Below are 17,028 nucleotides of genomic sequence, written 5' to 3'. Positions count from 1 at the left end.
TGCACGCACGCATGCGTGTGTGTGCCACATTGTGTGTGTGTGTGTGTGTGACGGTGTGTGTGTGTCACGCCGTGTGTGTGTGCGGTGTGTGTCGTGTGTAGTGTGTGTGAGTGTGACTGTGTATCACGGTGTGTGTGGTGTGTGGTGCGTGTCACGGTAAGTGTGCGCGTGTGGGTATGTGTGGTGTGTGTGTATGCGTGCGTGCGTGCTTGCGTGAGTGTGTGTGTAAAAAGCAGTAAAAATCCCCGTTGATAACGTTATCTCGTTGACTGAGCGATGTAAAAAGTTGACAGTTATCTATATATATATATACGACTTCTGTCTGTCTGTCTGTCTGTCTGTCTGTCTGTCTGTGTGTGTGTCCGCGATGCACGGCCAAAGTTCTCGGTGGATCTTTTTCAAATTTGGAGTCCGTATTCAGCTACAGGCCGGACACAACCTCATCGATGAGATATTTCAACACGTGCTCAACCGATTTTGGTTTTTCTCTGGATCCATTCCCAGTAACTCTTCCTTATCTTCTCCAGTGTTTTCAGCCGCGTTTATCTCCCTTCCTCCGTGCGGTGCGCTATGCCGGGTCCCCGGCGCAGCCGGGTATTCGGCTCGACTGACTCAAGTTCTTCCCGGCGCAGCCGTACCCGGCGAAGCGGGTATTCATCTAGTCTATAAATATATGATGAAAGGCACATATTATGCGGTACAAGCCGATCACGTTATCCCGGCCGGTGTCCACTTTGACTGTACTGGTCCGAAATTGAGCAGCACATCACTCTTTCTTTGGCCAGTCAGTGCATTCTCTGTCCATCCCGATGGCGTCTGCCCTGGCTTAGTTGAAGGCTCTTGTGGGTGCAGAGTGAATTGAGAGAGACAGACATGGACAGAGATAGTTCGAACTCGAAAACTCATAACTCCAGGCAGGACGTGAGCATGAGAGAGAGAGAGAGAGAGAGAGAGAGAGAGAGAGAGAGAGAGAGAGAGAGAGAGAGAGAGAGAGAGAGAGAGAGAGAGAGAAGGGGGAAGAGAGAGAGACAGACAGACAGACAGACAAACAGACAGAGACACAGACAGAGAACTTAATAGAGAGAGACAGACAGACAGACAGAGACAGAGAGAAAGGAGAGGAGAGGTGGGGGAGAGAAGAGCGAGAGAGGGAGACACACACAGAGAAAGAACAGTAACCAGTAATGCACACACACACACACACACACACACACACACACACACACACACATAAACACGCGCGCGCACGCACACCGTCACACACACACACACACACACGCACACACCGCCGGCAAACACACACACACGGCACACACACACATACACACACACTGACACGCACACACTGGCACACACACACACACACACACACACACACACACACACACACACACACACACACGTACAAATGTCTTGCAATATTCAATCTTTATTGACTTCGGATCAACCCAAAACAAAAAATATGGCACAAGCAAATTCTGTCAGTGTGAAACATTTTCACGACGTTAAGATGAATACCACTCATCTTTTGTCAGATAATGAATATTACATAGTTACACAAGTCATGTAATACAAATCAGTCACTCGCAAGCCCGGAGTACGTGATACCTGTTATAGATACCCTACCTCCTTGCAAGCAACCACAGACCTGCCAAGCCATCAAGACGAGATAAGAGCACCCTTCCTCTGACATACACATACCCTTTCACAAGTAGCCTGGCAGCTAACTGCGCAGGGCGGATTTATTTTTCCTAATTGACATCGGAGTCAGTTACGAAATTAATGACATTGATTAAAAATTTCCCTCACTGCACAGAGATCTCCCAGGCTCTAGATTTTTGGTATTTATCCAAATGGAAGGAACTCGATCATACCCCAGGTATAAGCCTGGAGATAGCTGTGGCTGCTGGCATGATTGGTCACATGATAAAAAAAAAGAAGGTACTGTTTAAACTGGGCCGTGAAAACACAGAAGACACACTGTACCTGTGTGAAGTAAGCTAAACAATCACAAGAAAATTGGTTGATTAAAATCAACATGGCCGAAGCAATGTTTTCATAAAAGAAGCGGTATTGTACGGGCACATGTTGAATTTGGGTTACATGTGTTGCAGAGTATTTGTAAATCCGTAGGCATAAAAACATGCAGAGAAGAGTGATAGAGCTGTTGTTAATATAGTCAAGTGCATAAATTGATTACTTATGTTTCACACTAGTTTTGCTGTTACAGCAGTCCCTCTCATGAACGGACACCCGCCTTGGGCCAGTGCAAACCTGTCCGTACATTGCAGGTGGCCGGTCACGGGAGAGCCCCCCCCCCCCACCCCCCCATCATACACACTCTGGCACACTGACGGACTGAGTGAGTCTTTGCTACTGGTGAACGAGCTCTACTTGTCCTAAAACAATAAGGTCAAACTACTACAACTTATAACTGAAAAGAAAAAAAACTGTCCTGTAAAAATGACGTTAAATCAACGGTGTCAGAAAAAGAGAAATAAAAGAAATCCTCAAATTCCTGAGGATACAGGCACCCCATGAAAACAGCCACGAACATACTCACAGAGGCACACATGCTTGTGCAGATACTTTGCAAAAATATGAATTGAAAACCTGCATATGTGGTAATTTCTTTTTTGTGTGTGTGGCTTTATTGAATACTTCAGGCAGTGACTTTTCCCTGTCCAGTTTTCTCTTTCGTCTCTCTTACCCCTCGCTTACCCCCCCCCCCCCCCACCCACCCCCCCCCCCCCCCACCTCCTTACCCTCCACTCCCTTTACCCAGCCCCGACAGCACAAATTTGTAATCTGCAAGGCAGAGTACACATTTTATAAAAGGAAAACTACTCCTCTTCAATTATATCCAGAGATCTTCCAGCTGTCTCCACCATAAGCCAAGTGGTCGAGTCTTATACCCCCTTTCCACACAACCGTTCTAGGTCCCGTTCCCGTACCGACCAAGGAACGGTGCGGGCACGGGAGGGATCGGGACAGAACCGCAATGAACGTAACTGATCGTTAACGGAACTGCTTTGAACGATAGGGTCGGTAGGGACGGCTGAGTTTGGGCTGCATGTTCAAATTTTTAGCCGTTCCCCTCCCGATCAGAATGAACGGTAATGGAACCTCAACCCATCGGTAACGGAACGCTTGGATCGTTAAACGAACTTAAAACAACGGTAACGCAACGGTAGCGCTCTCACACACTGAGTTGTCATACCCACATTGCACACATCCGTTCTATGTCCCGTTCCCTTACCGACCAAGGACGGCTGCCACTATGGTCAGACGCTGCTGAAAGATGCCAAAAAACGGCCGTTTGCGCAGCGTTCCATTGTTGTGGCAACATTCCTTGCCAGGATTGGTACGGGAACGGGACCTAGAACGGTTGTGTGGAATGGGGGTATAACTTTTCACACCGACAAACTGAAGAATGAACAGATCTATGAGGTAACCGTCTCAATGGTCTTTTTTTCTTTCTTTATTTGGTGTTTAACGTCGTTTTCAACCACGAAGGTTATATCGCGACGACGTCTCAATGGTCCAGGCTCAGGAAACAAAGAGTATATGGCCTGGGGCGATTGTAGCTTCCCTTCTTCGTGTCCGATAGACAAGGACAATAAATAGTAGAGCATAGTGCAATTTCATGTTGGCATCTTCTCCACTGAAAGCTATAACCCAAAGACTGAAGACCAAAGTGCTCTTTACCCCACTTCTGACCCGAATCACCCCCCTCCTGCTAGGTACACGTGCACTCAAGTTAACCTCTGCTTTGACCTGTGTGCCAGGAGTCGGATGAGAGAGAGAGCGAGAGCGAGAGAGAGAGAGAGAGACACACACACACACACACACACATAGACAGAGACAGACATAGAAAGACAGAAGCGGAGAGACTCAGAGGGAGACACAGACAAAGACATACATACAGAGAGAGAGAGAGAAAACCTGTAACTGATCTCGTGAGAACGGTAACAAAACGAGACATGTCACCTCTCCGAATGCATTCCAATAGATGACCGCTCCTGCGGCCATCAATAAGACATCATTTTTTGATTGTCCATACAATAAAAGTGCATGAACAAGTTGTGTTTCTGCTCTTTAAATAAATGAGTATATTTACAACAAAAATCATAAAAACGTTCAATATACTCACAACCGTCAGCTTAATGTCTTGTATAAAAACGCACAGACACAAACACACGCAGCTTCACACAAGTGTGCTCGATATATTCAATCTGACAACTGGAACTGAACTCAAGCCTTAGAAAAATGTGTGTTGGGTTTCTCTGCACCCAAAACCAGCAGAAACTTTCTCTGGGAGTCCAATAAAATCATACACGGTTCATGTCATGGAAGCCGTCTAGTGAACAAACCGTAACCCAACACCATACATACGTATGTCGAAAAACACAGAACTCACCGCCAAAAAGGCAATCGAAAAGACTGAAAAGGACATACTGTGTACATTCTCTTGTGAATAATGTTCAAGTATACATCATTCACATTTGGTCGGATGATGATGATGATGATGAATGATGATGATGAATGATGATGATGATGATGAGGAGGAGGAGGAGGAGGAGGAGGAGGATTATAACCATTACCGACCAAATGGAAAGTACCGCTGTCCTTTTCATATGCAGTGAATCTGAATTTTGTCGAAACGCCTCAAAAGTATTCATCACAAACTTTGTATATCAAACCTTAAAAGGTCCAGGTAAAACGAAAATCGAAGGGCGAAAAAAAGCTGCGTATTCTTACAACAACCACGCGGACATTTTGAGTCACATGTCACGGACAGACACAAAGATCCAGACACAACAGCACAAAGATGCATACGCCATACACACGCCTGGGCAATGAGGTCAGAAGCAGATCATGAACAGAGCCAGTGAGGTAATAACGCTGGACCCCAAGAAGTTGCTGTTCATCAGTGGAACAGTCACAAAGAGATCTCTACTTTCAGTCATTTCAATGTCTTGAGATCCCAGACAGCGTGAGACGCGAAGAGAGTAGTCAGGCCATATAATGCTGTTGAAGACCCTCCGTAAATGATTCAGCCTGAGGTCGATTCAGCCCGAAGTCTTTTTAGCGAACATTTGGCACTAAAGCTTCGTGCAGCTAGCTTCGTGAAGTAGACTTCGCCAAATTAATGAGACGGAGGCTTGAGGCCGCAGCCAGGTATAGTAAAACATTCACTTGTTTACCTTTTCTGCCTGGAGTGACAGGTTTACGAGCAGAACTGCGATTAGGCAGAGCAATATAACAATATATTCTCAATACAGTTGAGAAGCTGTCCTAAGCATCAGCAAGTTCTTTGAGCTCAATTGTTTTGGCTGAATCAGCCATCTGAGGTCCACTGTGGTGTCAACATTGTCATTTTAGTGCACACAGAACAAACGCCGTAAACAAAACACTCGTGTGGGTGTAGTGTAAATCAAGTTCAACAGTTCAGTGTGGAATGCGGTTCAACTCTTGTCATGTAGTGAGTATTGAACGAACGACACACAGCAAAACAGTCTTGTGATTGTTGTCTGAAATCAGCGCATCGTCATGGAATGTCTGTGCGATTTTGTCAAACACTCTACATGCAATCAAAGTAGGCCTACAATTCTTTCTAATGTCTTTGAACAATGGTAATCGTTCGTTTCTTGTTCCTCTTCAAACCAGCTTGGAGTCACTGCTTCCTTCTCTCCTGCTTCAGTACTGTGTGCATGTGATGCACTGCTGACAAAGGAAGAGAGGGGGGGAGGGGGGGTCTGCTGAGTTTTTGTTGACAGCTGTCAAGTCTTCTTTTTTGCTTGCAACGTTCCCCACTTCATATGATAGGCTGCACAGGACCACCCGTTCTAGCCACCGTGTCAGCATCTCATTCCATGTCTTTGTCCTCTTTCTACCGGGCGAGTCATCTGGAATTTGGGACCCAGTTGGTGAGATCCTGCATGAAAGAGTTCCGTAACAGGAAAAAAGTCCAATTGCAAACTACCCCCGGTAGCGTCATGCGATGACAGTGGCGAAGGACTAGAAATCTATCTTGGTCCTCTCTCCATTCGGAGAGTCATCTGGAATAGGGGACCTGATGGTGACATCTTCATCAGAAATGCAGCAGCATGGTTCCGGACATTTTCAGTGAAGACTGGTATTTTACTTCCAAAAGCGCCATGCAATGACAGTGACAGAGGATGTTCCAACTTCGTCCTTTTTCCATTCAGAAATTCATCTGGATTAATGGTTTCTTCGACAGCATGACCCAAAATGCGTTCCTCAAGACGACACGAAATGGGATGGTTCTTGCTGCTTCGTCCCCTTCCCTCAGCAGTTGTCGTCAAGGCGTGGGACTGCTGTTTTAGCTGTTGATAGCATTCTTGTCAGATGCCGTGCTCAGAGCCGTCCTTCGTCCTGTCCTAGGACGCCATTCAAGAAACACGCTTAGCAACGTGTCCAGTGGCTGTGTTCAGGTCTTTATGCACATACAATGCGACAAGTTACGTCATGTTTGGTGCTCTCTCTCATTGTAAAGGTCACAGACTCTCTTCTGTTGGGTTTCTGTATTTCTCTCTGCAGTTTGCCTGCAAGTACAACACACGAGTGTTAAGAAGTTCCTAGCTATAGCAGCTGTACCTAGCTCTCCCTGTAGATGGAGTGGAGAAAAACGGGACAGCGGCCCTCGCGGGACTGCTTGTGGTCGACCTCCTTCAGCCAGTGGAGGATCTGCACCGTCTTGTCCTCGTCCAGGAAGCTCTCCCTCCGCTCCTCACCCTTCCCCTCCCTGTTCTCCTCCTCCTCTTCATCTTCCTGTCCGTGCTCTTCCTGCCGCACGTGCGTGACCTCACGCGTCGTCACGTGCCTGTGGTTGAAGTCCATGTGGGTTGGCAGGCGGGAGGCGTTGAGGAGGTCTTCGTGGGGGAAGGACGGGGTGGGGCGCTTGACGGGGCGCTGCAGGCAGACGGTGGGCGAGGTGAGGGCGCGGGACAGACGCAGAAAGGAGCGGGCGCCCGACCCATGACAACGCGTGGCGAAGAAGCGTGGGGCCCTGCCGGGGGGAGGAGGAGGTGGCGGGGAGATGCCGGTGTCACTGACCCGCGGACTGACCACACTGACCACACCGGGCTGGCGGTAGATCTTGAACTCCAGCGGCGAGTGGCCGGGGCAGGTGCGCGCGCTGCTGATGCTGGGGGGGCTGGCGGAGGAGGAGGATGAGGGACAGGTGTGCAGGGGGTCGTGCATGACGTGGAAGGAGGACGGGTGGGAGGGGCCGCGCGTGGTGGGTCTGGGCGGCAGGGCCAGGTCCGGCACGCTGGAGCTACGGATCATGGGCCCTGAGCTCGGTCTGGGGATGTGCGGGTGCTGATGCGGGTCGTGGTGGTGGTGGTGATGGTGGTTGTGCTGTTGTTGCTGGTGGTGGTGGCCGTTGCACTGAGCGTGGCTGTGGTGCAGACAACTCTTGTCGATGCTCTGCAGACGATCGTCGTCATGTCGGAGGCTGGGCATGCGCACATGGGGCCTTGTGGACACCGAGGCTGACAGGGACCTGTGGTGGTGGTGCTGTTGCTGATGATCGTGTCTGGGCGCTGCCCCGCTGCCGCGTGGTGACGACAGCAGTGACCGTTTTCCCCCTTGTCCACACTGTCGTCAAACTTGACTCGCTTCTGTACCTGGAACACAGACAACGGGGATGCTTTATACTGAGATGGTACAACGGGAAGGCTTCGTACAAAGATAATGCAGCGGTGATGCTTTGTACAGAGATGGTACAACGGGAAGGCTTCGTACAGAGATAATGCAACGGCGATGCTTTATACAGAGATGGTACAACGGGAAGGCTTCGTACAGAGATAATGCAACGGTGATGCTTTATACAGAGATGGTACAACGGGAAGGCTTCGTACAGAGATAATGCAGCGGTGATGCTTTATACAGAGATGGTACAACGGGAAGGCTTCGTACAAAGATAGTTCAAAGGGAAGGTTTCACATAGAGATGGTACAACGAGGATGCTTCATACAGAGAATAATTATACAGAGATGGTATGGTAAAACGGGCATTTTTCACACAGAAAAGGTAGCTTACAGCGGGGGTACTTCGTACACTTAATGTAGTGCACTTCTCAAACATGTTCGTCAAATTGACGAGCATCTGTACCTTTAAACATCGACAACAGCAATGTGTCATACAGAGATAGAGCTTTTTGTTCTTGCTTTTTTTTTGTAAAACGTCTTTTATTACAGAATAACATAATAATTATTGGGGATTCCAATTAAAAACATCTGGACTTCAAGTTCTGCAACCAATACAATTCGTGTATATGGTGGTGCAAGAAAACCAGCCTTGAAAAATCCCAGACGTACTTGTAGGTAAATCGGAAAAAATAAAATTAAAAAATCAGCTATGAGAATGTTGGCCTAAGTAATGTCAGACCAATCAAGTCATATGGGGGAAACAGTGTGTCAAGTACCCTCTGTTTCTATACTGCATGTACAGCACTTTTGATTTCATCGTGTCATGTAGAGACCGAAACACGATCACCAATTTACAGGTTCAAAACGTTCAGGGCGTCCACGTGCAACTTCAAATTTGATCTGATCTGACATGAAACACAGGAATGTCAGTGGTTTGCACGCGATGGGTGTACTTTTAAAATCGCTGTTAGCGCAGATTACACCTTACACAGAAAGCTGTTTTCATTGAATGCATGCTAATAAGACTCAGGTGTTACCTGCGGCAAAAGGACAACATGAGGAACACGCAAAAGTGTCCCTAAATTGCAGGTGGCCTTTCATGGCAGGTATAATTTGAAAAGAAAATGGACTAAGGGTCTTGACAACAGAAAGTGTCCTTTCTAGGGAGGTGGCCTAGCTGTCATCGGAGTGGCCTCACATCGCAGGTAGCCTACCGCTGTACCGCTTCAAGACGTTTTCCAGACTAGATCACGTAATTCTAACTCGGTGACCTCGATCATTACATGGCATTGTCATATTAAACGATAAATAATCAAACCGCCAACACCACAACTCACCTTGCTGCCCGACTGCCTGCTGCTGGAGGACACGGAAGACTTGCAGAGGATGCCGCGGATCTGTCTGTTCTCGCTGGACGTGTCGGAGGCCGAGTCTCCCCGCCCTTCACTGCCGCTCTTCAGGATGCTCTTCCTACGTTCCGGCGTACAACCAGCGCTCTTCTCCTCTCTCGCGTTCCTCTCTCGGTTCAGCTCCTGCAGAGGGGCGCGTTGAGAGTCTCGGGACAGCCCGCAGCTGCTGGCCCTGTGACTGTGTGAGGAAAGCGAAGACTTGGACTGACGCTGCGCTTCGCTGTACGGGGAGCGCCAGAATGTTGCCGACGCCATGTTGGTCGGAAGTCGAAGGTCGGCCGCCTGAGGCATGATGGGAGAGACGGACCGTGCCGGGAAGGGGTACACGTGACCGCTCGTGCCCACCTCCCGCGGGAAGTGCTCCTGAGTGGGGAAGGTCGCCTGGACCGGACCGCGCAGCATCTTTGTTGATGGGGACTGGTCTTGTATAACAAATTTACTGAGGTCTATGGCTCAGCAGCTAAAATGAGGCAATTCAAAGCCGATTTATCAACTAGAATTCATTTCTCAGTGAGACAAAAAACGCCTCAGTGGAATGTTTGTGGTCGCACGGCCTGGTTTTGTACAGGACAGGCGCGATCGAGGTTGACCGGTCCCTTGCTACTAATCATGCGAAAAAACCCACCTGTCGTATACGAAATCACAATCTGATGAATATGACTCAGGCTTTGACCACACAGTTCTCAAGTTACACAGCAACGAGTTTCTATACACAGCGAGTAAGACGGGACACTTGACAGGGGTGTGGAAAGGTAAGTGCTGCTTGGTTGATGTCAGTCAGGCCTCAATGAAGACAAAGTCTACCAGGATATTCACGCAGTCAGTTGAAGTGAAGTCACCAGGCAGTGTGGGGGGTGAAGTCAGCGGCTGGGAGTGTGTGATGAGGAGGTAGGTGACGTGTGTTGACAGGCAACCAGCACTTCACTGCACCACGTACTCAGTCAAGGTCAGACAACCGGGTATGCACACAGTGACAATCTGAAATCACAAGGGAGACGACAGGATTAGGTAAGTTTACCAGTTTTGAGTAGTGTATGTAGAAATGCAACAAAAGTTAACACGAAATCAAAAGAAAAAAATCACAAGCACCCAAAATCACATTTGTGGGGTTGTGCGTGCGTCAGTGTGGGAGTGTGTTTGTTTGTTATAATTATGTTCAGTTGTGGTAATTAAACGATACTACAAACAAACAAACAGAGACTAACTCAGACACGAATGATTATACTGATCCACACACACACACACACACACACACACACACACACACACACACACACACACACACACACACACACACACACACACACACACCGTAACACACACACACACACACACACACACCGGGTCTTTCTGTACATAACTACATGTAGTACAGACCGCGGTGATCAAAATAACAAGTAGCTCCCGTCACTTAGAGTCAGAGTGGCTCTAAATAATACGACTGATAAGCAATACGTAGAGAAGTACACTTTACGCATTTGCTTGCTCGTTCGTATAACACCTACGGTCCCACTTGACTCACTAAACAACTTCTTCTCAACACCATTCACTGTTCCTTCACATACAAAATCGAACACCATTTACCTGATCAAATCTCGCAGCACCCTATGTCATTGCCATTAAAACGAAGAAATGACAATACCTCAATGCGTGAGTTGTATTTCCATATTTGTGCCTTTGTTCCATATTGTGTAAGGCAATGTCATGATCAACGACAGAATGCCCCACTGGTGTGCAAACGTCATACAACTAGGTAGTGGGGTAAAACTTGCACTTGCTATAAATTAAAATTATTGCATATCATTTTTGAATCACGAACGAAAGTTCCCACAAACTGAATTGTGAACCATGCACAAGCACTATCAGTGTCATAATGGCGTGAGATTGGAGACACGAAGCCACCTGCCGACAAAGTGTCCGACATAATCCGCTGTTTGCAATATTTGCACTCCCCTGACGTTGACGTTCGATCCAAGATCAGCTCCTCAGCCCCCCTCCCCTCTAACACACACACACACCCACCCACACCCACACACATACACACACATACATACACACACACACCCACACACATACATACACACACACACACACACACACACACACACACACACACACACACACACACACACACACACACACACAGTTTCTCGAACCGATGATAAGGCAGACAGTTCGATACACAATCTCTGCAATGTCGATATTTCTGGCTTCAAGTGGCAGTTCGATTTGACACAAGCGTGGGTGACCGGCTGCTCTAGGTGTTAAGATAAAATACGTTATGAACTTTAACGGAAATTCCGGATCATGGGAACTATTATGACGAATGGGAAATTGTTAGCCTTTAACGTCCACCGTGATAAGCTGGAACTGTTAGGGGTATCTAATAGGCTACATCGTTCAGTCCTTCACGATAAGGCGGTCCTGGATTGTGCCGGACTGAGTCGACTTCGCCAAGACTTTTTACCCAAATGTCAGTACCAACTGCTTCTTACAGTGAGCGTCGTGAAGTCGACTTCACCAAGACTTTTTACCCAAATGTCAGTACCAACTGCTTCTTACAGTGAGCGTCGTGAAGTCGACTTCACCAAGACTTTTTACCCAAATGTCAGTACCAACTGCTTCTTACAGTGAGCGTCGTGAAGTCGACTTCACCAAGACTTTTTACCCAAATGTCAGTACCAACTGCTTCTTACAGTGAGCGTCGTGAAGTCGACTTCGCCAAGACTTTTTACCCAAATGTCAGTACCAACTGCTTCTTACAGTGAGCGTCGTGAAGTCGACTTCACCAAGACTTTTTACCCAAATGTCAGTACCAACTGCTTCTTACAGTGAGCGTCGTGAAGTCAACTTCGCGAAGACTTTTTACCCAAATGTCAGCACCAACTGCTTCTTACAGTGAGCGTCGTGAAGTCGACTTTGCCAAGACTTTTTACCCAAATGTCAGCACCAACTGCTTCTTACAGTGAGCGTCGTGAAGTCGACTTCACCAAGACTTTTTACCCAAATGTCAGTACCAACTGCTTCTTACAGTGAGCGTCGTGAAGTCGACTTCACCAAGACTTTTTACCCAAATGTCAGTACCAACTGCTTCTTACAGTGAGCGTCGTGAAGTCGACTTCTCCCAATTGATATTAGATTATACTTTCCTTCTCGTTTAAACAACGGTGCAGAAACTCTGAAGGTTTTTATTTCCCCCGACAAGATTATTTTAAACTGAAAACAAAGGAGATGACGATTTTTAACATAATCTAAATCACCGACTGTAAACGCATCTGATTTTGAAGGAATTGTTGAAGGAACTTTCTATCCTGTACTATGATACGCCTTAAATTAGTTGTTTTAAGTGTTGGTCGAGAACAAAAACCGAGAATAAAATCGACGCTGAATCAATTTCGGATGACCCCCATGGTTCTCCAGACAAGAAACGTCAACAACCAACCAACCAACCTCGTGTTAACGATTGTGTAAACACTATAGATCTGTCCAGGCCTTTACATGTGTGACAGGGGAGGCTACCGCTCCTTTCACAGCAGACTCTGCACCCGAGTTGTTGGCCTTTAAGTCAACACCCGTGGTTTGTGGAAATCTGTTTGTGATGGGGTCTGGTAGTTTCCGATTGTCTGTATGTTCATGGAAACCTTCGGGTTTGCATAACAGTTTTTATAGGGCTAAGAAATTAGCCCTAATATTTTCAAACCTGTTTGATTGCACTTCGCTTCCCGAGGTGATCGTAGTGTTTCGGCACACGGTTACACATGGAATAAAACTATCTTTCTGCATGGACACATGCGTGGGTTTGTGTTTTCCCAGCCCTGAGACTTTTGCCGTGAGGTTGGGAGCCTTAGTGTGCCCACCCGTACCCACGAAAGTATTTTAACACCGACAAGAGTATGCACAAAGTGGATTCTTGTAAATAAATCCCTTGCTGAACCCAAGGATAGAACCTACGGGCTTAACGACGGGCTGGGTCTTAAGTCAGATCCGTTTCCCACTGAGCTACTTTCCTGCAAGAAGGCTTGGTGACATGGTGTAGTTTTTCGATGAAAAGCCGGGTATCTGAAGTCACAGCAGTGACCCAACCGAAGGATTGAACCCACGGACTAGCGATGAGCTGGGCCGCTAGTCAGACGCGTTACCTACTGAGCTACTTTCCTGCAAGAGGGCTTTGTGACATTGTGGCACCCGGGATGGGTTTGCAGGGGAAGGCCGGGTATCTGAAGTCACAGCAGTGACCCAACCGAACCAAACGATTGAACACACGGGCTAGCGATGAGCTGGGCCTTGAGTCTGATCCGTTTCCACCGGAGCTACTTTCGTGCAAGAGAGCTTAGTAATATGGTGGCACTGGGGTTGGTTTTGTAGGAAAAAGCCGGGTAGCTGCAGTCACAGCACTGACCCAACCGAACCAAGCGATTGAACCCACGGACTAGCGATGAGTCGGATGCGTTACCCACTGAGCTACTTTCCTGCAAGAAGGCTAATTGACATGGTGGCACCCGGGGTGAGTTTGCAGGGGAAGGCCGATCTGCAGTCACAGCAGGCATGGTCTGACCACCCACACCCGTCGCTCTGAAAGGAGGACGAGGGAAGGGGGAGAGGGGCTGCTGATGCTGTGTGGGATCTAAACCTTCCGTAAACATGTCCTCCCGGTCACCAACGGCGCACAGAGAAAAGGAAGGAGGGCGTGGGGATGGGGCAGGGGGATTGAAGAGGTGAAACTTACTTATTTGCTAACTGTTTGCTGAGTCTGTGTTTCTTTCCGGAATCCTACTTGTGTTTCACATATGACTCTTAAATGCTGATAGCAGCGAGGAATACTAGAGGAAATACTTCAAGCAATCTTGATTAACAAATAGGGACAAACCGACAAGCAAACAAACTAACCCAAAAAACAAGCAAATAACCAGACAGAGAGAGAGAGAGAGAGAGAGAAAGAGAGAGAGAGAGAGAGAGAGAGAGAGAGAGAGAGAGAGAGAGAGAGAGAGAGAGAGAGAGAGAGAGAGAGAGAGAGAGAGAGAGAGAGAGAGAGAGAGAGAGAGAGAGAGAGACAAGACAAGACAGGACAAGACAAGACAAAATCATTATTATCGAGGGTAATAGATAAGCAAGAATATTGCTTTTTGACATCCAGCGCTCGCCCTAACACACACACACACACACACACACACACACACACACACACACACACACACACACACACACACACACAAAACGAAAGAAGAGGGAAAAAAACAGAGAAAAAAGGCAAGGATAGCGACCAACGCGTTGTTGACTTTTCTGTCAGCAGAAATCGAGCAAGAGACAAACATGATGACAAATCCGATAAAAAGAGCAATTCCCTTTGCTTAGCACGTGTTGCGGTATAAGGTCGATGTGCAAGGCAGAGAAGCGATACGGGGGAAGTGCATTCAAGATCACAGGTGTAGTAATAATACAGGAAAGATAAAGGAGTAGATCGACCAACGCTTAGAAACAAGCTCCTGTGTTCAAGATTGCAATGACTGTCTTTCCCCGATAGCCCCCTGCCCACTTTTTACATTCAGTCCATTATAACGAAATATTTGAACACAGACTTAGAATGGAGACAAGGATGGTGTTGGCAGTGTGTTTGTGTGTGTGTGTGTGTGTGTGTGTGTGTGTGTGTGTGTGTGTGTGTGTGTGTGTGTGTGTGTGTGTGTGTATTTGTGCGTGTGAGTGTGTGTGTGCGTGTGTGTGTGTGTGTGTGTGTATGTGTGCGTATGTGTGTGTGTGTGTGTGTGTGTGTGTGTGTGTGTGTGTGTGTGTGTGTGTGTGTGTGTGTGTGTGTGCGTGTGTGTGCAGCGGTTCAAGGAGAACTACTCAACAGATCTTTATGAAACTTAAAATGTGATTTCCTCCAGATAATAGCCCGACACCCTTTTTAAAAAAATCATTTTTCAATAAATGTCTTTGATGACGTCATATCCGGCTTTTTGCAAAAGTTGAGGCCGAACTGTGACGACCCCATTTTTTTGCAGCAAATGGATTGAAACTTTGGTGGAGCATTCACTGACTCAGTCCGGACTATGGGATTGTATTCCGCTCTTAATAAATAATTAATTGGTTTGCTCATGAAAGTTGTCATTAAAATTGATTTTTTACAGACATCGAAATATTTTTTATCATATTCCTTTTCTTCTTCTTAACTCAAAAAGATATAGATATGTTATGATTACTCTGAAAATGTGCTCAGACTTAAAGAAAATTGGCGCATGCAAACTAGGGTTTGGGCTAGCCAGGCCGTACTACATGTCGTTTCAGTGATGACTGGTTTCCAGTGTTGATGTTTTAGTCTCAGGCCGACAGGTTGACTGCATGTTTTGATATCGCTTTACACGACTGGGTTTTTTTTTGCTTTCAATGCCTCACCTTACAGTATTGGAACCTTAGGGTTAGGGTTAGGGTTAACCCTTACCCTAACCCTTTAGGGGGTAAAAAAAGTTAACGTTAACTCAGAGTTACGACACTACCTAGTAAAAAAAAACAAACACTGCCTTAAAAACTGCATGACAAAAGCATCCTGAACTGTAACATAGGTAATATGTATTTGGAACAACATGTCACTCTGTGCAAAACACATCACGTACCAACGCAACAACAGAACAGCTTGTGTACAAGGACTGCCGTAGTAAGCCAAGGGTTTCCGCGGGTGCATTGTCTCGGGTCGTAATGACATGTACAAACAAACAGCACAGGTGAAATAATCTCACGCAGTTTTGACACTGTAAAAAGTATAGTGTGAACGACACGAACAGGTAAAACAGCGGGGGCGAAATAATCCCCCGCAATGTTGAACATACCATCCCGGCACAGCCGCAGGGAAATCAACAACATGCCATCAGACCCTAAGCCTGATCACAGACTTAGGGAATAATGCTATCGATCTGGCACGTGCCAATAGCTGATCAGAGGCCAGTGCCCTCACGTCCCCCCCCCCCCCCCACTCCCCCCCCCCTCCCTCCCCCCCCCACCCTCTTCCTTCTAAGTCAACTACTGTATCAGCACTTTTGAAGGGCACCGTCAGCTTTCATCGATCTCCCATTGACGCCATTATAACATGTGGTGGGCCTGAATTCTCCCAAATTGGGATCTTCTTCCGGTCAAGAGGATTACAGGGCACCAATGGCCGCCAGGTAGTAAGATCTCAAAGGAATTTACGTGAGCCGAATAAGCCGCCTTGCTATAAGTCCCATCAAGAACGAGAGAAGAATGTTCGATAGATATGATGTGCAGAAGAATGTTCGATAGATATGATGTGCAGAAGAATGTTCGATAGATATGATCTGCAGAAAAATGTTCGATAGATATGATCTGCAGAAGAATGTTTGATAGATATGATGTGCAGAAGAATGTTTGATAGATATGATGTGCAGAAGAATGTTTGATAGATATGATGTGCAGAAGAATGTTTGATAGATATGATGTGCAGAAGAATGTTTGATAGATATGATGTGCAGAAGAATGTTTGATAGATATGATGTGCAGAAGAATGTTTGATAGATATGATGTGCAGAAGAATGTTTGATAGATATGATGTGCAGAAGAATGTTTGATATATAGATATGATGTGCAGAAGAATGTGTTCTCTACTTTGTGCCTCTTGGGTGCAGAGTGCTCAGTCAGATTTTTGGCTTTTCATTTTGCGCCTTTTTGCTTGACCTCAGTCAGTTACAACAATCCAACCTCTTAGGACAATCTGATGGCACGAAATAAAGCCTTACCAATCACAGATGGCCCCAACAAGGGCGTCTTGAAATGGGGGTACAGTTACAGAGGTTATGGACAACAAGTTTGAGAAAATAGGATTAAAAGGAGCGAGTCTTAAATTGTGTGTTCCACTATACACGACACCGCTGCTGGATATGAACCTAACTCTCACCTTCACATTCCGAGAAATCACTGTAAGACTTTCTGGGACT

General features: G+C 46.8%; 1 protein-coding gene across 1 annotated transcript in view; it reads right to left on the bottom strand.

Moving 5' to 3' along the window:
• Window positions 1–7,310: 7,310 nt before the first annotated feature.
• The window catches only part of LOC138983208 (uncharacterized), a 32,314-nt gene continuing 22,596 nt past the window's right edge, over window positions 7,311–17,028 (bottom strand). Inside the window, exons 2-3 of the mRNA XM_070356619.1 lie at window positions 9,017–10,066; window positions 7,311–7,655 (exon numbers count right to left, since the gene is read on the bottom strand). Of these exons, the coding sequence (XP_070212720.1) occupies window positions 7,311–7,655; window positions 9,017–9,490 (819 nt within the window). The 5' untranslated portion in view covers window positions 9,491–10,066. The remainder of the gene's footprint in view (window positions 7,656–9,016; window positions 10,067–17,028) is intronic.

Source organism: Littorina saxatilis, linkage group LG12 (genome assembly GCF_037325665.1).
Source record: "Littorina saxatilis isolate snail1 linkage group LG12, US_GU_Lsax_2.0, whole genome shotgun sequence".
Lineage (NCBI taxonomy): Eukaryota > Metazoa > Mollusca > Gastropoda > Littorinimorpha > Littorinidae > Littorina > Littorina saxatilis.
This window is presented reverse-complemented; position numbering and strand designations above follow the sequence as displayed.